The 23772-nt window shown below is 35.4% G+C and overlaps 1 protein-coding gene across 1 annotated transcript in view; it reads right to left on the bottom strand.

The window, feature by feature from the left end:
• LOC106877597 (proline dehydrogenase 1, mitochondrial) overlaps positions 1-23772 on the bottom strand; it is a 130517-nt gene that overhangs the window by 2534 nt on the left and 104211 nt on the right. Inside the window, exons 9-11 of the mRNA XM_089346295.1 lie at positions 6226-6372; positions 5327-5422; positions 2273-2457 (exon numbers count right to left, since the gene is read on the bottom strand). Coding sequence (XP_089202421.1) covers positions 2273-2457; positions 5327-5422; positions 6226-6372 — 428 coding nt within the window. The remainder of the gene's footprint in view (positions 1-2272; positions 2458-5326; positions 5423-6225; positions 6373-23772) is intronic.

The raw sequence follows: 23772 nt of genomic DNA, 5'->3' as shown, positions 1-23772 counted from the left end.
TTTTTTTTCTGTTATTTATTTTTGTGTTTTGTTCTTTGAAAAGGAACCTAACTTCAAGCTACTTTTTACACATCACTTTTTATTCACTGTTTTCTAAACCTGAGGAAAATAAGTAGGGGTGCAAATTTTGGTTCTGCACTCTTCAAAAATTCTAGGGGTTGTTCCCGGGCCCATGCCCACTGCACTCTCGGAGTGGTTGGTGTTAGGAAGGGCATCCAGCTGTAGAAACCTTGCCAAATAAGATTGGAGCCTGGTGCAGCCTCTCGGCTTGCCAGTCCTCAGTCAAACTGTCCAACCTATGCCAGCATGGAAAGCGGACATAAAATGATGATGATACATTTTATTTTATTTGTATGTTAACAAGGCAACCAATAATTTCATGTGGTAGACAAACACCTACACAAAGACACACACACATATATATATAATTATTAGTTACAGAATAAAAGCCTTACATTTGGGTCAACGACTCAACATACAAGTCCCCTCAATAAACGATCATATATAAAGAAATACATTTTAAAGGTTTTTGTCATCAGATATAGTATTTTAGCCGATGGACTATTATAGCATTGTATTTTACTTCATTTTATCTTATTCTATTTTGCTTTATTTGTCTATTTTGAATTTTTAATCACTTAATTTTATTCGAATTGGAAGTATAAAAATATATATATATATATATTGTGTTAAATTTTTCACTCAAATTTGATTTATTTGTATGTTATTAGTAGAAAAAATATATATATATATATATATATAAATTTTTATATTGTGTGTTTTATGTTGTATTTCATTTTTTATATATATTTTCTTATGTATTTGTGGACTTTGATGCATTTCTTTATATATGACCGTTTATTGAGGGGACTGTTGTATGTTGAGTCGTTGACCCAAATGTAATGCTTTTATTCTGTAACTAATAATTTTTTATCCCTGTCTCAATTAACTTGAACACTTCTCTTTGCAGCACTGTAAAAAACTAATTTGTTTCAGCTTGCAAAGACTTATTGGGGCAAGCGAAAGCGAAATCGGGATGGCACCTGTGCCCAGCGTCGCCTTTCTGGCACTTGTGCCCGTGACATGTCTAAGGATTTTCGAGCGAGATCGTTGCCAGTGCCCCTGGACTGGTTCTTGTGTGGGTGGCACATAAAATACACCATTTCGAGCATGGCCGTTGCCAGTACCGCCTGACTGGCCTTCATAGGATTTTTGAGCGAGATTGTTGCCAGTGCCCCTGGACTGGCTCTTGTGCGGGTGGCACATAAAATACACCAATCGTCCAACCCATGCTAGCATGGAAAGCGGACGTTAAACGATGATGATGATGATGATATATATTACATATCTCGCTTTACCCCTCTCGTTCTTCCTCTGTTACTACTATGTATCTCTTTTTTCCCCCTCGTACTTCCTCTCTTTCTCTTTTCCTCTCGTTGCTCACCTATTCTTCTACTTCCTCCCTTTGTTTCTCCCTCTACCACTCTCTCTCTCTTCCCCTTACACCGGCATGGTCACATGCTTCCGGTCAATAATCCTTTTCTTCCTTGGCTATCGCCGAGCAAACACGCGAACTACTTCGTCCCTACTTTCAAGTTCGTGCCTCACAGCGTTCATACACACATAATTTTTCTCGTCTGGCCGTCAAGCCTTTTCTGTTTGTTTTCCTGTCTTGTTTTTTGTCCGCCACTACATTCCTCCATGGCAAGATTTAATTTGTGTGTGCAAATTTAATTTGCGGTCCATGGGAAGAGCCGTTTTAACGATGCGTCCTGCCCAGCTCTTCGAAACGCTGGTAGCTGATGAAGAAGAATGTTCTCTATGTGGCTTGTGTGTTTTCTCGTCTACGTTTTGTTTGCAATGTCCTGTACCCAGATATGCACCTATACATACAGGTGGATGTCGGTATGCACATACCTGTACGTATATATGCATATACTCATTTACTATTTGTTTATATATATATATATATATATATATATATATATAAACACACACACACACACATACATAGACATGATGGGCATCTTTTAAATCCACTCACAAGGCTTCGGTTGGCCTGGGGCTATAATAAAAGACACTTTCCCAAGGTGCCACAAAGTGGAACTGAACATGGAACCATGCAGTTGGGAAGCAACGTTCTTATCACACAGCCACACCTACATACACACACACACGTGTCTGGTGGTGTGAAAAGTGATGCTAATAAGAAAGAGACGATGAGAGAAACAGAACAATACAGAGATGAAGAGGAAGAGAAACAAACACTTACGCCTCAACTGTGTACTTGACTGTCTCTTCATTGTGACTGGCGACCATCACACTGACTTTGCCTCGGTCTCGTTTCTGGATTGTCTGCATCACCTCGTTCAGGACATTGTAGTAGTTCTCTGTGGTGTGTTCGAAACTGTCGCATACCGGGTCATCATAGCCGAGAGTCTTGGCCCGTTCTCGCTCCTGCTCAAAGAAAGGGGAAATAATAAAAAATAATATAGTCATCATCATCGTTTAACGTCCGCGTTCCATGCTAGCATGGGTTGGACGATTTGACTGAGGACTGGTGAAACTGGATGGCTGCACCAGGCTCCAATCTGATTTGGCAGAGTTTCTACAGCTGGATGCCCTTCCTAACGCCAACCGCTCGGAGAGTGTAGTGGGTGCTTTTACGTATCACCTGCACGAAGGTCAGTCAAGCGGTACTGGCAACGGCCATGCTCGAAATGGTGTCTTTTATGTGCCACCTGCACAAGAGCCAGTCCAGGGGCACTGGCAATGATCTCACTCGAAAATCCTACGAAGGCCAGTCAGGCGGTACTGGCAACGGCCAAATAATAATAATCCTTTCTTCTGTAGGCACAAGGCATGAAATTTTGTTTTTGGTGTGTGTGGGGGGTGGGGGTGGGGGACTAGTTGATTACATCAATCCCCAGTGTTTCACTGGTACTTATTTCATCAACCTCGACAGAATTTGAACTCAGAACATAAGGACATGAAATGCCACTAAGCATTTCCGCCCAGCGTGCTAATGATTCTAATAATAACAGTTTCAAATTTTGGGGGTTGCGTTCTATGTCTTGACCCAAGCATAGAACGGGGCCCACCTTTTTGAGCTGGGAAATGAATGGAATGCCTGGTGTGTGTCTTGTTGTGGCTACCCCCTCCTAAAACAAATGGGGAATAGGCCTCTTTTACCCCTCTATTTGTTTCAGTCATTTGACTGTGGCCATGCTGGAGCACCACCTTTAGTCAAACAATTAACCGCAGGACTTATTCTTTGTGAGCCTAGTACTTATTCTATTGGTCTCTTTTGCTGAACTGCTAAGTTATGAGAACATAAACACACCAGCATTGGTTGTCAAGCGATAGAGGGGGACAAACACTAACATATATATATATATATATATATATATATATATATATATATATATATATATGGATATATATATACTTTATCTAAAAGCAGTAGAAATTTAACAAAAACCTGTTACTTAGTTTTACGTTCCCGTTCATCGGACAACGGGAACGTGAAACAGCTTTTTGTTATATTTCTGCTGCTTTTAAGTAAAGCATATTACACTACCTCTAGTATTTGAGTACTATTTTTTCCACCTTGTTTCACATTTATGTGCTTACTCCGGTATATGCATATATACAACGAGCTTCTTTCACTTTCCATTGACCACATCCACTCACAAGGCTTTGGTCGGCCCGAGGTTATAGCAGAAGACACTTGCCCAAGGTGCCACGCAGCGGGCACAAGGCCAACAGTTTTAGGCAAATGGATAATTTGCCATCATCAAACCCCCCAAGTACTTGAGTAATACATATTTTATCAGGCGTGAAAGGATGAAAGGCAAAGTCAACATTGGTGGCATTTGAACTCAGAATGTAAAACCAGAAATACTCGTAAGCATTTTGTCTGGCACTGTAACAATTCTGCCAGCTTACTGTCTTTGGGGAAACAATAATAGTTGATAATAGTTCTTCATACAGTAGGTACAAGGCCTGAAATTTTGGGGAAAGGTAGGCGATTGCATAGAATCTATGTTCTCAGCTGCTACTTATTCCATCAGGCGCAGGCATGGCTGTGTGGTAAGAGGCCTGCTTATTAACCACATGGTTCAGGGTTCAGTCCCACTACGTGACACCTTGGACAAGTGTCTTCAACTACAGCCTCGGGCTGACCAAAGCCTTGTGAGTGGATTTGGCAGACAGAAACTGAAAGAAGCCCGTCATATATATATATATATATATATATATATATATATATATATATATATATATATATATCATCATCATCATCGTTTAACGTCCGCTTTCCATGCTAGCATGGGTTGGACGATTTGACTGAGGACTGGTGAAACCGGATGGCAACACCAGGCTCCAATCTAAATTTGGCAGAGTTTGTACAGCTGGATGCCCTTCCTAACGCCAACCACTCAGAGAGTGTAGTGGGCGCTTTTACGTGTCACCCGCACGAAAACGGCCACGCTCGAAATGGTGTCTTTTATGTGCCACCCGCACAAGCCAGTCCAGGGGCACTGGCAACGATCTCGCTCGAAAATCCTACGGGAGCCAGTCAGGCGGTACTGGCAACGGCCACGCTCAAAATGGTGCATCTCATGTGCCACCCGCACAAGAACCAGTCCAGGGGCACTGGCAACGATCTTACTTGGCTTGCCGGGTCTTCTCACGCACAGCACATTTCCAAAGGTCTCGGTCAGTAGTCATATATATATATATATATATATATATATATATATATATATATATATATACAGTGGGGGGAAATAAATATTCGTACATGTCAAAACTATATATATTATATATATGTGTGTGTTTGTCCCCCCAACATCACTTGACCACCGATGCTGGTGTGTTTACATCCCCGTAACTTAGCAGTTCAGCAAAAAGAGACCGATAGAATAAGTACTAGGCTTGCAAAGAATAAGTCCTGGGGTCGATTAGCTCGACTAAAGGCGGTGCTCCAGCATGGCTGCAGTCAAATGACTGAAACAAGTAAAAGAGTATCACCAAGATCAAAATGGACACAGGATAACAAGGTTCTTCAACTCCTTATGAAGATGGGATGGTCATGTCTGGCATGCCTTTGATCATTGTTAGTCTGGGACTACATAACAACACCACCACCACCATCACAACACCACTTCCATTGCCATCAATAAAAAGCGCCACCTGGTTAATATCATCACCTCTGATAGTCACAGCTAGAGAGTTTTTGGTCAGAATAAATCTAAGACTACAAACAACAAGATTACTGTCCATTCCAAAATTTCTATCGCAACATCAAATGGCAGACGCTCACCTGTTCCATATAAGCCCCACGGACTAGTTTAGCTCCGAAGTAAAAATCTTCTTTGCGGCTTAAATCGAGATCAATAATGATGTTGTTTAGAGTAGCCTGAAGAAGAAGAAGAAGAAGAAGAAAATGCATTCGATATAATTAAATTAATGTTAATTAGATATCAGAATTATTATCAATATAAGTCAATATTTACATCAAGTCAACATTCCTTTGTGTTTTGTTTTTATTTTTACGTTTCCAATTTATTCTTTCACCCCGGCCACGATCTGGCATACACAGGTGCTTACAATTATCAAGTATTACCTCTAACATTTACTTTATATATATATATATATATATATATATATATATCATCATCATCATCATCATCGTTTAACGTCCGCTTTCCATGCTAGCATGGGTTGGACGATTTGGCTGAGGACTGGTGAAACCGGATGGCAACACCAGGCTCCAGTCTGATTTGGCAGAGTTTCTACAGCTGAATGCCCTTCCTAACGCCAACCACTCAGAGAGTGTAGTGGGTACTTTTACATGTCACCCGCACGAAGGCCAGTCAGGCGGTACTGGCAACGGCCATGCTCAAAATGGTGTATTTTATGTACCACCCGCACAAGAGCCAGTCCAGGGGCACTGGCAACGATCTCGCTCGAAAATCCTACAAAGGCCAGTCAGGCGGTACTGGCGACAGCCACGCTCAAAACGGTGTATTTCATGTGCCACCCACACAAGAGCCAGTCCAGGGGCACTGGCATATATATATATATATATATATATATATATATACACATATATCTCTGACCAACATGAAGAAGCCCACAGAATCACCAATCACTATGTCCACCCAACATTACATAGCAAAAAAGCAAAAAAAAAACAAAAACCATAACAACACAACTTACCTTTAAGTAACACTGGTATGTGTTAAATATGACGGCTCGGTCCTTGTTAAACTTCCTCATAATCTCCATGGCTAGACGACTGATGGCTGGCTGGAAGTATGTCTGTTCAGCGTCTATCATTACGCGCACCCCTTGCTGTTTGGCATACTAAAGAGACAAAATGAGAGAGCGTTCATTCATAGCATGAAAGCATTTACTAAGCATGTTGTTCTTACATTATTTACATTTGACGGATATTTGTCTTCATCTTGTTTGTTGTTAGCACAACGTTTCGGCTGATATACCCTCCAGCCTTCATCAGGTGTGTTACTCTTTTACTTATTTCAGTCATTTGACTGCGGCCATGCTGGAGCACCGCCTTTAGTCGAGCAAATCGACCCCCAGGACTTATTCTTTGTAAGTCTACTACTTATTCTATCGGTCTCTCCTTTGCCGAACCGCTAAGTTACGGGGACGTTAACACACGAGCATCGGTTGTCAAGCGATGTTGGGGAGACAAACGCAGACACACAAACATATATACATATATATATATATAGGTATATATATATATATATATATATATATATATATATATATATATATAAGAATTTAAGGACTAGAGAAAACGCATGTTATAATTGCATACTTTATTCCTACATATGTTTCAAAGGATTACAACCTGTGTGATCCATAGGGATCTTTGATATTAAAGTTGTAACCTTCTCATCAGGGAAAGCATGGGAATCATCTTAAACGTAAGACATTATGACCGATTATGAAAACAATAGATGGATAAGGTTATGATAAGTCATAACCTTATATATATATATATATATATATATACACACATATATATATATATATACATATATATATATATATATACAAAAGTCTACTTTCAATTTCCATCTATCAAATCCACTCACAAGGCTTTGGTCAGCCTGAGGCTATAGTAGAAGACACTTGCCCAAGGTGCCACGCAGTGGGACTGAACCCGGAGCCATGTGGTTGGTAAGCAAGCTACCTACCACACAGCCACTCCTGGGTTCTCATTCCTAAGGTATTTTTCGATGTTGTTATTATTATTATTATTATTATTATTATTATTATTATTATTGTTCAGGTCACTGCTTGGAATCGAACTCGGAATCTTGGGGTAAGTAGCCCGCACTCTTAACCACCAGGCCATATGCCCGTCGGCATAATGTACATAATTCCTCATCTCTTAAAAATAGAAATGTACGTTGTTCTTGTTGTTTTTGCCACAACAGATGTTTTGTTAATTAAACAGGGGCGAATCGTTAGTACTCCCATCAAAGTGCTTAGAACAAAACTCACAGTAAGATAGAAAATAATGTGTATTTTTGTATACTTCCGTTACATTTCAGCATCATCATCATCGTTTAACGTCCGCTTTCCATGCTAGCATGGGTTGGACGATTTGACTGAGGTCTGGTGAAACCGGATGGCTACACCATCTGATTTGGCAGTGTTTCTACAGCTGGATGCTCTTCCTAACGCCAACCACTCTGAGAGAGTAGTGGGTGCTTTTACGTGCCACCTGCACGAAGGCCAGTCAGGCGGTCCAGTGACAAGGCTGACCCTTTGAGTTACAGGCACAACAGAAACAGGAAGTAAGAGTGAGAGAAAGTTGTGGTAAAAGAGTACAGCAGGGTTAGCCACCATCCCCTGTCGGAGCCTTGTGGAGCTTTAGGTGTTTTCGCTCAATAAACAATCACAATGCCTGGTCTGGGAATCGAAACCACGATCCTATGACCGCGAGTCCGCTGCCCTAACCACTGGGCCATTGCGCCTCCACATCTAGGTATATTTCTCTGATATTCAAATGAGGTTTGCTAGTTTTTCACCCAATATCTCGCTTATTTCTATTTGAAATGTTATTTTGATCATTCCAGCGTGTTTCTAAGGCTGTTTTATACTAGAAATCAAAGTTTCATAAAAAAAATTCCAGTTAATAGAATTATGGGAGGTAATGGGTTAAATTGCAAAATCTTTGATCAGATCCTCACAATGGCTCTACGAACACATCGATATTACATTTCTGATCATATAAACCACATGGAATATTATTTCAGCAAGTTCAAATTCAAATCCAAGACCAGGGCCGCATTAAGACCTGATGAAGCCCTTAGCATTTAATAGAATTTTGGTACCCCCTTATATATATATAATTCAAAATATAAACAATAATTAATAAACCATAAAATATATATTTGTTTTTCAGAATGAAACAAAACTAAACAAGAAGATGGAAAATAATGTTTATTCTTGTATACTTCCAATCCATTTATATTTGAAAAGTTTTCTCCTATTTTGTTTAATTGTAAAATCTTTGATCAGATCCCCACGTGTGTATGTTGTGTGTGTGTGTGTGCATGCGTGTGTGTGTGTGTGTGTGTGTGTGTGTGTGTGTGTGTGTGTCTTCCCACCACTGCTTGACAGCAAGTGTTGGTTTGTTTACTCTTCCGTAATGCAGCATTTCGGCAAAAAGTTCCCGATAGGATGTGTGTAAAGCTTTAAAGAAAATTTTTTAAAAGTCCTGGGATCAAGTTATACGACTTAACCCTTGAAGGAGGTGCTGCAGCATGGCCACAGTTTGATAACGCAAACAAGTGTAGGATAAACGATTAAAAGGAAGACTGTGCAAAATATTATTCCAGTAACGTTTGCAGACAACATGATGCAACTTTGCTTTGTAAACTTTCAAAAAACATACACCCCCAGGACATGCTGTGGAGTGTTTTCAGGACTTTGGGATTAATGGGCAGCTTCTGGTTGCCATGAAGTCCCTACACAAATGCCCAGATGGTGCTAAGTCAAAGGCTTTCAACATGGGTGTTAGACTCAGCAGGAATATATATCATTACCTCTCTTCTTCATAGCTTTCATAACTGGATTAACATGTGCAGCAGTTGTGGAAATGGTATCACAATGATCGGGTTGGTTAGCTGATATTTGAAGACAACATGGTGCTACTTGGTTCATCAGAAGATAATCTCCAGCATTCATTGAATGGGTTAGCTGATATCTGACATGGAGCTTATGTGGCTCTTCGGAAAATGATGATCTCCAGCATTCATTGAATGGCTTAGCTGATATTTGCAGACGACATGGAATTTCTGTCATGAGTGTTGAATAATGACCGAAAGAGCAGGATCGAGAATACAATCAGCCGAAATGGTTTTCCTCCGAAGGGTGTCTGCAGGGAAGTTATTCCACAGGGTGTGTGTAGCTCGGTGATCAGGGAGTCGCTACATGCCGTGCATCTACCACTCCGTATTGAGAAGTCACTTGTGCGGTAGTACGGACATGTAATTAAAATGTTGCAAGAAAGGGTCGTAAGACGGATTCTTCAAGCCGAGCCAACTGACAGGAGACCAAGGGGTAGACCAAAAACAAGAAGGACCCTGTGGAGAAGGTGCTTGAGGACTCTACCCCCTCTGCAGATAGGAGACCAAGGGGTAGGCCAAGAATGAAATGGTTGGATAATATCCATAGCCTGTGTTGGTCATGCTTGGGAATCCATCTACAAGGTCTAATGACAGTTGCTTCTGATAGGACCCTATGGCGGAGGTACTTGAGGACTCTGCCCCAACAACAAGTTGTAGACCTAGGGTAGACCAAGAAAGAGAGAGTTGGATAATATTGCGCATTATTGAACCATGGACAGAATCTCGCATCTTAGCTGTTGTTCTGCCTCACCATGCCATTAACCCACTGGTTTACTGGGTCTCCCACTTCTAGGTTCTGTAAAAAATGAGATATTTAAATCTAACACAACATCAGATCATTATTGAGAACAGATTTAAATAAATATCCCATTTTTAAGCTTGTTCTTGTTGCTGCAGAGACGACCCTCTGAATAAAGGTATTTATAATTAGTTCAATAGCATTGCAAGATGATAGAGGTTTCAATCTCCACTTATTGAAGTTTTTTTTAAACCATTGTTAAATAAAAAAAAAAATAAATAAAAATAAAAAGAATTTACATGAAAAATCTTACACTCTATGTCTTTACTTACATTGGGTGCCCTGTTAATTTCTGTGGAAAATAAGATAATTGAATCTACCACAGCATCAAATCAATGATAAAAATATTCAAATATCTCATTTTTAAGTTGTTTTTCAGGTGTAGGTTTGATGGCCTAATAGCTAAAGGTGTTAGTAATTTTAATTAATAACCTTGTATGAAGGTAGAGGTTTTAATCTCTATGTAGGAAATATATATTTTTGTATAAACGAAAAGAAAAAAAATAATAAAAAGACTCTAACCTTCTTCCCTATCCTAACCCGGACAATTCAGAATGTCCCCCTCACCCAGTTCATCTTCTCTCACCTTTACCTACTAGTCTACGGGGTCGCCCACAATAATTGCTGTCAAAAATGAGATACTTAAATCTAAAATAGTGTCCAATAAATAATAAAAATAGATTTAAATATCTCTAAATTTTAACATTGAAATTGTTGGTAAAAGTCACTTTGTCTGTTAAATGGTGGTTTAGGTTTCAATTCCTACCCAGTTTAAAATTATCTTTTTTTTATTAATTTAAGTTGTATTATGATTAATAGACAAGTGTCTAGAGTTGGTCACAACTGGAGTGTCTTTAATTATAATTGGTCTGGTGGACTAGAACTGATCTGGAGTAAACAATGAAACATAGTGTGTGTGTTTGTGTGTTTATGCGCCAATAAGGGTCTCCAAAGCAGTCTTGAAATAGCAGCCAAATCTCCCTCAATGAAGAGATGTGTAATGAGCAAGGGGTCCCAAAACCGTCTTCAAATAGCAACTAAATTTCCCTCAACAAAGTGTGTGTGTATGTGTTACCAAATCTGACTCATAGGTTTCCCTTAATTACAAAAAATTGAAATAACTTTAAATATCTTAATTTTCATGTTAATATTGTTGCTGCTTTGGTGGCCTCATAGGTAGAGGTGTTTAGAAGTAGTAACATGGCACAGAGGTGGAGGTTTCAAATCTGTGCCAGGTATTATAGGGGGGGGGTGTCTTATTTTTCATTTTTTCCCTAGAGATAAAAAAAAAAGTGAAAAATTTTCGTAAGACCCCTTAGTGCAGGCCCTGGGTGATATTGAACCCTGCCCAGGATGTTATTGGTTTCTGCATATGCCTTTACCCACAAGACCACCGAGACACCAACAGAAATGTAATTAAAAAATGACATATTTAAACCTATCTTGGCTGAAGATCAATATAAAGGGTTGCCAATTTACATTAAAAAAAAAAAAAAATAATAATTTAAAACTGGGTAGGAATTGAAACCTAGACCACCATGTAACAGACAAAGTGACTGTTACCAACAATTTTAATCTAAATTTTCCTTGACACTAAAAAACCTGTTTTTAAAAATATTTTTTAAAAATTTCGACTTTAGAAAAACTATTGGTGATTTCAGGCTTATTTCTAGCACTATTTATGAACTTTGTAACATTTTCGTTATTTCATGCCGCTTATTAGCCAAAATCCCAAAATTTTGACTTCAAAAGACTATTGGTGATTTCAGGCTTATTTGTAGCACAATTTATGAACTTTGTGTCTTTGTGTCTCTCTGTATATAAAGATATATATATATATATATATATATATATATATATATATAAATGTATAATATATAAATACACACACACACACACATGTATATATATATATTTTGGGACTATCACATTTTGAGTTTTTATTAAACTATAAATTTAAACTAGATCTAAATAAACAACCCCTGTTTAAAATATTCTGGCACAAGTCGGGAAGAAATTTAACATCCCAAAGAAACTTAATTTTGGTAGAAATTATGTTTTTTTTACTTTTTTTAAAAATAAAATGTCGAGATCCGATGTGGAAAAATTGGTCCAATTGGTTCAAAGCCAGCCCTGTCTATATATATACATATATATATATATTTTTTGGGAATGTCACATTAAGTTGATTGTATGCAACTACTTTATATATATAAATATACAAATTAATTATCAATTATCAATATAGGGCGTCGTTTAAAAAAGATTTTCGCTGCTCTTTCTAGCAAATTAAAACAATAACACACACATTAAACAAAGCTGTCGCTGAGGTATAAAGGGAAATAACCCTACATTTGAGAGTTATCTCCCTTTATACCTCAGCGACAGCTTTGTTCAATGTGTATGTTATTGTTTTAATTTGCTAGAAAGAGCAGCGAAAATCTTTTTTAAACGACGCTCTATATTGATAATTTATGATTGATATATATATTTATAGATATAAAGTAGTTGTATATAGTCAACTTAATGTGACAGTCCCAAAAAATATATATATATATGTATATATATAGACAGGGCTGGCTTTGAACCAATTGGACCAATTTTTCCACATCGGATCTCGACATTTTATTTTTAAAAAAGTTAAAAAAACATACTTTCTACCGAAATTAAGTTTCTTTGGGATGTTAAATTTCTTCCCGACTTTTGCCAGAATATTTTAAACAGGGGTTGTTTATTTAGATCTAGTTTAAATTTATAGTTTAATAAAAACTCAACTCGATTTTGGTGAGAAATAATGTTTTTCCTTAGATTATATCGAAAATGTGGTGTAAAACATTTTCTCTCCCTTTTAAATAAATTGAAAGAGAGAGAGAAAGAGATTTCATGCCGCTTATTAGCCAAAATCCCCAAATTTTTACTTCAAAAAACTATTGGTGATTTCAGGCTTATTTCTGAACTTTGTGTCTCTGTGTCTCTCTGTATATAAAGATATATATATATAAATAAATGTATAATATATAAATACACACACACACACACACACATACATATGTAAATTATATATATATAAATAATATATATAAGTATATATATATATAATATATAATATATATATATATATATATATATACATACGTATATATATATATCTTTATATACAGAGAGACAGAGAGAGAGAGAGAGTGAGAAAGAGAGAAAGAAAGATATTAGTCTTAAAACAACTCCGAGGGTTAACTTGTTTGATTAAAATCCATTCAAGGCGTTGCTCCGGCATGGCCGCAGTCAAATGACTGAAACAAGTAAAAGATTAGAAGAATAACAGGCCGCAGTCAAATGACTGAAACAAGTAAAAGATTAGAAGAATAACATAATATATAATATATATATTATGTTATTCTTCTAATCTTTTACTTGTTTCAGTCATTTGACTGCGGCCATGCCGGAGCAACGCCTTGAATGGATTTTAATCAAACAAGTTAACCCTCGGAGTTGTTTTAAGACTAATATCATTCTTTCTCTTTCTTTCTCTCTTTCTCACTCTCTCTCTCTCTCTGTCTCTCTGTATATAAAGATATATATATATACGTATGTATATATATATATATATATATTATATATTATATATATATATACTTATATATATTATTTATATATATATAATTTACATATGTATGTGTGTGTGTGTGTGTGTGTGTATTTATATATTATACATTTATTTATATATATATATCTTTATATACAGAGAGACACAGAGACACAAAGTTCACAAAGTTCACAAAGTTCAGAAATAAGCCTGAAATCACCAATAGTTTTTTGAAGTAAAAATTTGGGGATTTTGGCTAATAAGCGGCATGAAATCTCTTTCTCTCTCTCTTTCAATTTATTTAAAAGGGAGAGAAAATGTTTTACACCACATTTTCGATATAATCTAAGGAAAAACACTATTTCTCACCAAAATCGAGTTGAGTTTTTATTAAACTATAAATTTAAACTAGATCTAAATAAACAACCCCTGTTTAAAATATTCTGGCAAAAGTCGGGAAGAAATTTAACATCCCAAAGAAACTTAATTTCGGTAGAAAGTATGTTTTTTTAACTTTTTAAAAAATAAAATGTCGAGATCCGATGTGGAAAAATTGGTCCAATTGGTTCAAAGCCAGCCCTGTCTATATATATACATATATATATATATTTTTTGGGACTGTCACATTAAGTTGACTATATACAACTACTTTATATCTATAAATATATATATCAATCATAAATTATCAATATAGAGCGTCGTTTAAAAAAGATTTTCGCTGCTCTTTCTAGCAAATTAAAACAATAACATACACATTGAACAAAGCTGTCGCTGAGGTATAAAGGGAGATAACTCTCAAATGTAGGGTTATTTCCCTTTATACCTCAGCGACAGCTTTGTTTAATGTGTGTGTTATTGTTTTAATTTGCTAGAAAGAGCAGCGAAAATCTTTTTTAAACGACGCCCTATATTGATAATTTATGATTGATATATATATTTATAGATATAAAGTAGTTGTATATAGTCAACTTAATGTGACAGTCCCAAAAAATATATATATATATGTATATATATAGACAGGGCTGGCTTTGAACCAATTGGACCAATTTTTCCACATCGGATCTCGACATTTTATTTTTAAAAAAGTTAAAAAAACATACCTTCTACCGAAATTAAGTTTCTTTGGGATGTTAAATTTCTTCCCGACTTTTGCCAGAATATTTTAAACAGGGGTTGTTTATTTAGATCTAGTTTAAATGTATAGTTTAATAAAAACTCAACTCGATTTTGGTGAGAAATAATGTTTTTCCTTAGATTATATCGAAAATGTGGTGTAAAACATTTTCTCTCCCTTTTAAATAAATTGAAAGAGAGAGAGAAAGAGATTTCATGCCGCTTATTAGCCAAAATCCCCAAATTTTTACTTCAAAAAACTATTGGTGATTTCAGGCTTATTTCTGAACTTTGTGAACTTTGTGTCTCTGTGTCTCTCTGTATATAAAGATATATATATATAAATAAATGTATAATATATAAATACACACACACACACACACACACATACATATGTAAATTATATATATATAAATAATATATATAAGTATATATATATATAATATATATATATATATATATATATATACATACGTATATATATATATCTTTATATACAGAGAGACAGAGAGAGAGAGAGAGTGAGAAAGAGAGAAAGAAAGATATTAGTCTTAAAACAACTCCGAGGGTTAACTTGTTTGATTAAAATCCATTCAAGGCGTTGCTCCGGCATGGCCGCAGTCAAATGACTGAAACAAGTAAAAGATTAGAAGAATAACAGGCCGCAGTCAAATGACTGAAACAAGTAAAAGATTAGAAGAATAACATAATATATATATTATGTTATTCTTCTAATCTTTTACTTGTTTCAGTCATTTGACTGCGTATATATTATGTTATTCTTCTAATCTTTTACTTGTTTCAGTCATTTGACTGCGGCCATGCCGGAGCAACGCCTTGAATGGATTTTAATCAAACAAGTTAACCCTCGGAGTTGTTTTAAGACTAATATCATTCTTTCTCTTTCTTTCTCTCTTTCTCACTCTCTCTCTCTCTCTCTGTCTCTCTGTATATAAAGATATATATATATACGTATGTATATATATATATATATATATTATATATTATATATATATATACTTATATATATTATTTATATATATATAATTTACATATGTATGTGTGTGTGTGTGTATTTATATATTATACATTTATTTATATATATATATCTTTAAGCTGTTAGATCAGGTTATGAAAGTTACAGAGAGGGTCATAGCCCAACTAATTAGGGAGCGAATCAATTTAGATGAGATGCAGTTTGGGTTCGTGCCAGGTAAAAGCACTACTGATGCCTTATTTCTAGTGAGACAGTTGCAAGAGAAATACCTAGCTAAGGATAAACCTCTGTACCTGGCTTTCGTTGACATGGAGAAAGCCTTTGACAGGGTCCCCCGATCCCTTATCTGGTGGTCAATGAGGAAACTTGGGATAGAAGAATGGTTAGTGAGAGCTGTGCGAGCCATGTACAGAGATGCTGCCAGTAAGGTGAGGGTTGGAAATGAGTACTGCAATGAATTCCGGGTAGAGGTAGGGGTCCACCAAGGTTCCGTCCTCAGCCCCCTATTATTTACCATAGTCCTCCAGGCAATCACAGAGGAGTTCAAGACAGGTTGCCCCTGGGAGCTCCTCTATGCTGATGACCTTGCCCTAATTGCGGAGTCACTATCAGAACTAGAGGAGAAGTTTCAGGTGTGGAAGCAAGGTCTAGAATTGAAGGGCCTTAGAGTCAACCTAGCTAAAACCAAAATCCTAATAAGTAGGAAGGTAGATAAAACACAAACCCCTTCAGGTAGATGGCCCTGCTCAGTATGTAGAAAAGGAGTAGGTAGTAACTCTATAAGATGTACCCGGTGCAAGCTATGGACACATAAGAGGTGCAGCAACATCAAAGGCAGGTTAACTAGCAAGTTAGTTTTTGTTTGTGGCAGATGTTCAGGTGCAATAAAGACTGCAAACAAACAGGAAACAACTTCTATCTCATTCCAGGGTGAAAAACTAGAGGTAGTCGATAGCTTCCGCTATCTGGGCGACCAAGTTAGTAGTGGGGGTGGGTGCGCTGAAAGTGTAGCTGCTAGAATAAGAATAGCCTGGGCAAAGTTTAGAGAGCTCTTACCCCTGCTGGCGACAAAGGGACTCTCACTCAGAGTAAAAGGCAGACTGTATGACGCATGCGTACGAACAACCATGCTACATGGCAGTGAAACATGGGCTGTAACTGCTGAGGACATACGTAAGCTCGCAAGGAATGAAGCCAGTATGCTCCGTTGGATGTGTAATGTCAATGTGAATACCCGTCAGAGTGTAAGTATCTTGAGAGAAAAGCTGAACATTAGAAGCATCAGTTGTGGCGTGCAAGAGAGACGATTGCGCTGGTATGGACATGTGGTGAGAATGGAGGAGGATAGCTGCGTGAAAAAGTGCCACACCCTAACAGTTGAGGGAACCCGTGGAAGAGGTAGGCCCAGGAAGACCTGGGCTGAGGTGGTGAGGCAAGACCTTCGTACATTGGGCCTCACCGAGGCGATGACTACGGACCGAGACCTTTGGAAATGTGCTGTGCGTGAGAAGACCCGGCAAGCCAAGTAAGATCGTTGCCAGTGCCCCTGGACTGGTTCTTGTGCGGTTGGCACATGAGATGCACCATTTTGAGCGTGGCCGTTGCCAGTACCGCCTGACTGGCTCCTGTAGGATTTTCGAGCGAGATCGTTGCCAGTGCCCCTGGACTGGCTTGTGCGGGTGGCACATAAAAGACACCATTTCGAGCGTGGCCGTTTTCGTGCGGGTGACACGTAAAAGCACCCACTACACTCTCTGAGTGGTTGGCGTTAGGAAGGGCATCCAGCTGTAGAAACTCTGCCAAATCAGACTGGAGCCTGGTGTTGCCATCCGGTTTCACCAGTCCTCAGTCAAATCGTCCAACCCATGCTAGCATGGAAAGCGGACGTTAAACGATGATGATGATGATGATGAGACACAGAGACACAAAGTTCAGAAATAAGCCTGAAATCACCAATAGTTTTTTGAAGTAAAAATTTGGGGATTTTGGCTAATAAGCGGCATGAAATCTCTTTCTCTCTCTCTTTCAATTTATTTAAAAGGGAGAGAAAATGTTTTACACCACATTTTCGATATAATCTAAGGAAAAACATTATTTCTCACCAAAATCGAGTTGAGTTTTTATTAAACTATAAATTTAAACTAGATCTAAATAAACAACCCCTGTTTAAAATATTCTGGCAAAAGTCGGGAAGAAATTTAACATCCCAAAGAAACTTAATTTCGGTAGAAAGTATGTTTTTTTAACTTTTTTAAAAATAAAATGTCGAGATCCGATGTGGAAAAATTGGTCCAATTGGTTCAAAGCCAGCCCTGTCTATATATATACATATATATATATATTTTTTGGGACTGTCACATTAAGTTGACTATATACAACTACTTTATATCTATAAATATATATATCAATCATAAATTATCAATATAGAGCGTCGTTTAAAAAAGATTTTCGCTGCTCTTTCTAGCAAATTAAAACAATAACATACACATTGAACAAAGCTGTCGCTGAGGTATAAAGGGAGATAACTCTCAAATGTAGGGTTATTTCCCTTTATACCTCAGCGACAGCTTTGTTTAATGTGTGTGTTATTGTTTTAATTTGCTAGAAAGAGCAGCGAAAATCTTTTTTAAACGACGCCCTATATTGATAATTGATAATTAATTTGTATATTTATATATATAAAGTAGTTGTATACATTCAACTTAATGTGACATTCCCAAAAAATATATATATATATGTATATATATAGACAGGGCTGGCTTTGAACCAATTGGACCAATTTTTCCACATCGGATCTCGACATTTTATTTTTAAAAAAGTTAAAAAAACATACTTTCTACCGAAATTAAGTTTCTTTGGGATGTTAAATTTCTTCCCGACTTTTGCCAGAATATTTTAAACAGGGGTTGTTTATTTAGATCTAGTTTAAATTTATAGTTTAATAAAAACTCAACTCGATTTTGGTGAGAAATAATGTTTTTCCTTAGATTATATCGAAAATGTGGTGTAAAACATTTTCTCTCCCTTTTAAATAAATTGAAAGAGAGAGAGAAAGAGATTTCATGCCGCTTATTAGCCAAAATCCCCAAATTTTTACTTCAAAAAACTATTGGTGATTTCAGGCTTATTTCTGAACTTTGTGAACTTTGTGAACTTTGTGTCTCTGTGTCTCTCTGTATATAAAGATATATATATATAAATAAATGTATAATATATAAATACACACACACACACACACACACATACATATGTAAATTATATATATATAAATAATATATATAAGTATATATATATATAATATATAATATATATATATATATATATACATACGTATATATATATATCTTTATATACAGAGAGACAGAGAGAGAGAGAGAGTGAGAAAGAGAGAAAGAAAGAGAAAGAATGATATTAGTCTTAAAACAACTCCGAGGGTTAACTTGTTTGATTAAAATCCATTCAAGGCGTTGCTCCGGCATGGCCGCAGTCAAATGACTGAAACAAGTAAAAGATTAGAAGAATAACATAATATATATATTATATATATATTATATATTATATTATATATTATATTATATATTATATATATATTATAATATATATATTATATATTATGTTATTCTTCTAATCTTTTACTTGTTTCAGTCATTTGACTGCGGCCATGCCGGAGCAACGCCTTGAATGGATTTTAATCAAACAAGTTAACCCTCGGAGTTGTTTTAAGACTAATATCATTCTTTCTCTTTCTTTCTCTCTTTCTCACTCTCTCTCTCTCTCTGTCTCTCTGTATATAAAGATATATATATATATACGTATGTATATATATATATATATATATATTATATATTATATATATATATACTTATATATATTATTTATATATATATAATTTACATATGTATGTGTGTGTGTGTGTGTATTTATATATTATACATTTATTTATATATATATATCTTTATATACAGAGAGACACAGAGACACAAAGTTCACAAAGTTCAGAAATAAGCCTGAAATCACCAATAGTTTTTTGAAGTAAAAATTTGGGGATTTTGGCTAATAAGCGGCATGAAATCTCTTTCTCTCTCTCTTTCAATTTATTTAAAAGGGAGAGAAAATGTTTTACACCACATTTTCGATATAATCTAAGGAAAAACATTATTTCTCACCAAAATCGAGTTGAGTTTTTATTAAACTATAAATTTAAACTAGATCTAAATAAACAACCCCTGTTTAAAATATTCTGGCAAAAGTCGGGAAGAAATTTAACATCCCAAAGAAACTTAATTTCGGTAGAAAGTATGTTTTTTTAACTTTTTAAAAAATAAAATGTCGAGATCCGATGTGGAAAAATTGGTCCAATTGGTTCAAAGCCAGCCCTGTCTATATATATACATATATATATATATTTTTTGGGACTGTCACATTAAGTTGACTATATACAACTACTTTATATCTATAAATATATATATCAATCATAAATTATCAATATAGAGCGTCGTTTAAAAAAGATTTTCGCTGCTCTTTCTAGCAAATTAAAACAATAACATACACATTGAACAAAGCTGTCGCTGAGGTATAAAGGGAGATAACTCTCAAATGTAGGGTTATTTCCCTTTATACCTCAGCGACAGCTTTGTTTAATGTGTGTGTTATTGTTTTAATTTGCTAGAAAGAGCAGCGAAAATCTTTTTTAAACGACGCCCTATATTGATAATTGATAATTAATTTGTATATTTATATATATAAAGTAGTTGTATACATTCAACTTAATGTGACATTCCCCAAAAATATATATATATATGTATAGATATAGACAGGGCAGGCCTTGAACCAATTGGACCGATTTTTCCACATCAGACCTCGACATTTTATTTTAAAAAAAGTTTAAAAAACATACTTTCTACCGAAATTAAGTTTCTTTGGGATGTTAAATTTCTCCCCGACTTTTGCCAGAATATTTTTAACAGGGGTTGTTTATTTAGATCTAGTTTAAATTTATAGTTTAATAAAAACTCAAAATGTGACAGTCCCAAAATGTTACAAAGCTTATAAATTGTGCTAGAAATAAGCCTCAAATCACCAATAGTCTTTTGAAGTCAAAATTTTTGGATTTTGGCTAATAAGCGGCATGGAATCTCTTTCTCTCTCTCTTTCTTTCACTCTCTCTCTCTCTCTGTCTCTGTGTATATAAAGATATATATATATATATATATAATATATAAATGTTTCGTATGTGTATTTTGTGTGCAAGATTCTTGATGTGGATACGTGTGTTGAAAGAAATACAATTAAACCTTGGGAGAGGCATTATGCCGGTAATAAACACACGCACTGGTTCAGTCCTTTATTAATTTATATAGTTTTTTTTATGTTGTCAAAGACACAAATGGAACACAACCTAGATACCGTAACAAACAGTGGAATAGACTACAAAGGATTAGTGACAAAACAAACAAAAAGACCACGTGGTACCATACCGACAAGTTCCAGGGAGTAATGTTTGTGGACGCCACGCCACACGGAGAACTGGCCCGCAGATTTCGAAAAATCCTCAAAAGTACCAAGTTGAGGATAAATGTTATAGAAAAACCAGGGAGATCCATTAGATCAATAATATGTAAAACATATCCCTTCAGAAGAACAAGGTGTGTTGAGGAGAGTTGCATTGTGTGCAAAAATAGTCCTGGTGCCAACTGCAAAGCCAGAAATGTAGTCTACAAAATAAGCTGTATGGATGGTGAGTGTAAAAACAGAAACACGACATACATAGGTGAAACGGCAAGAAGTTTGGCTGAGCGTGTAAACGAACATTGGAGGGACTATAATAATCAAAAACAAACCTCGGTGCTCTACCAGCATGCCAAAGAACAACATGGTGGTGTACTGGTCAGAATTAGCATAGAAATCCTGTCTAGACACCCCGGTGACGCATCGTTGCGACAAATACAGGAGTCGGTCCTCATAACTGAAACGCAACCAATTTTAAACACCAAATACACGTAGATGAGGGCCTTACAATTGCCCATGGTTGCATGTGTTGTTCACACATATGATGCGGAATATGAACGTAAATAAATTAATTAAAAAGTCTCTATCTGATCTGATATAAACGAAATTGTTACAAACACACATATGGACGCACATACTTACATATAAGCACGAACACATAAGTGCGTGCACACATACGAGCTTGCACACACTCGCATGCTCATACCGAACAGTTTCGAAACAACGCCAGATCATACATTCAAAATAAATGGAAGTGGAGAGACAAGTTACTGAAGAGATTGCAAGAGTGCAATGAAATAATTTAACAAAAAACTATATAAATTAATAAAGGACTGAACCAGTGCGTGTGTTTATTACCGGCATAATGCCTCTCCCACGGTTTAATTGTATATAAATGTATAATATATAAATACACACACACACACACACACACATACATATGTAAATTATATATATATATATAAATAATATATATAAGTATATATATATAATATATATATATATATATATATATATATATATATATATATATATATGTATTATATATATATATATATATATATATATAAATATACGTATATATATATATATATATATATATATATATATATATATATATATATATATATATATATATATATATATATATATATATATAATATACGTATATATATATATATATATATATATATATATATATATATATATATATATATTTATATATATATATCTTTATATACAGAGAGACAGAGAGAAAGAATGATACTAGTCTTTAAAAAAATCAATTCCTAGGGTTAACTTGTTTGATTAAAATCTATTCGAGGCGATGCTCCAGCATGGCCGCAGTGAAATGACTGAAACAAGTTTTTTACCAACAATTTTAACATTGAGTAATGAGCGTGGTTTTCCTTGACACTAAAAAACGAAAGTGTTACAAAGTTCATAAATTGTGTTAGAAATAAGCCTGAAATCACCAATAGTTTTTTGAAGTCAAAATTTTAAAAAATGATTTTTAAAAACAAGTTTTTTAGAGTCAAGGAAAATCTAGATTAAAATTGTTGGTAAAAGTCACTTTGTCTGTTACATGGTGGTCTAGGTTTCAATTCCTACCCAGTTTAAAATTATTATTCTGTTGGTGTCTTGGTGGTCTTGTGGGTAAAAGGCATATGTAGACACTAATAACATACTGGGCAAGGTTCAATATCACCCAGGGCCTGCACTAAGGGGTCTTACAAAATTTTTTCACTTTTTTTTTTTATCTCTAGGGAAAAAAATGAAAATGTTAAATAAGATCCCCTATAATACCTGGCACAGATTTGAAACCTCCACTTCTGTGTCATGTTACTACTTCTAAACACCTGTACTTATGAGGCGACCAAAGCAGCAACGATATTAACATGAAAATTAAGATATTTAAAGTTATTTCAATTTTTTGTAATTAAGGGAAACCTATGAAATTTGGTAACACACACTCACACACACATAATACAACTTAAGTTAATAAAAAAAAATAATTTTAAACTGGGTAGGAATTGAAACCTAAACCACCATTTAACAGACAAAGTGACTTTTACCAACAATTTTCATTTTTTTCCCTAGAGATAAAAAAAAAAAAGGTGAAAAATTTTCATAAGACACCTTAGTGCAGGAACTGTGTGATATCAAACCCTGCCCAGGATGTTATTGGTGTCTACATATGCCTTTACCCACAAGACCACCAAGACACCAACAGAAATGTAGTTAAAAAATGACATATTTAAACCTATCTTGGCTGAAGATCAATATAAAGGGTTGCCAATTTACATTAATAAAAAAAAATAATAATTTCAAACTGGGTAGGATTTGAAACCTAGACCACCATGTAACAGACAAAGTGACTTTTACCAACAATTTTAATCTAAATTTTCCTTGACACTAAAAAACTTGTTTTTAAAAATTATTTTTTAAAATTTCGACTTCAAAAAACTATTGGTGATTTGAGGCTTATTTCTAGCACAATTTATGAACTTTGTAACATTTTCGTTATTCTCTTTCCCACTCTCTCTCTCTCTGTCTCTCTGTATATAAAGATATATGTATATATATATATATA

The sequence above is a fragment of the Octopus bimaculoides genome, chromosome 30 (assembly GCF_046866305.1).
Source record: "Octopus bimaculoides isolate indiv1 chromosome 30, ASM4686630v1, whole genome shotgun sequence".
Classification (NCBI taxonomy): Eukaryota; Metazoa; Mollusca; class Cephalopoda; order Octopoda; family Octopodidae; genus Octopus; species Octopus bimaculoides.
This window is presented reverse-complemented; position numbering and strand designations above follow the sequence as displayed.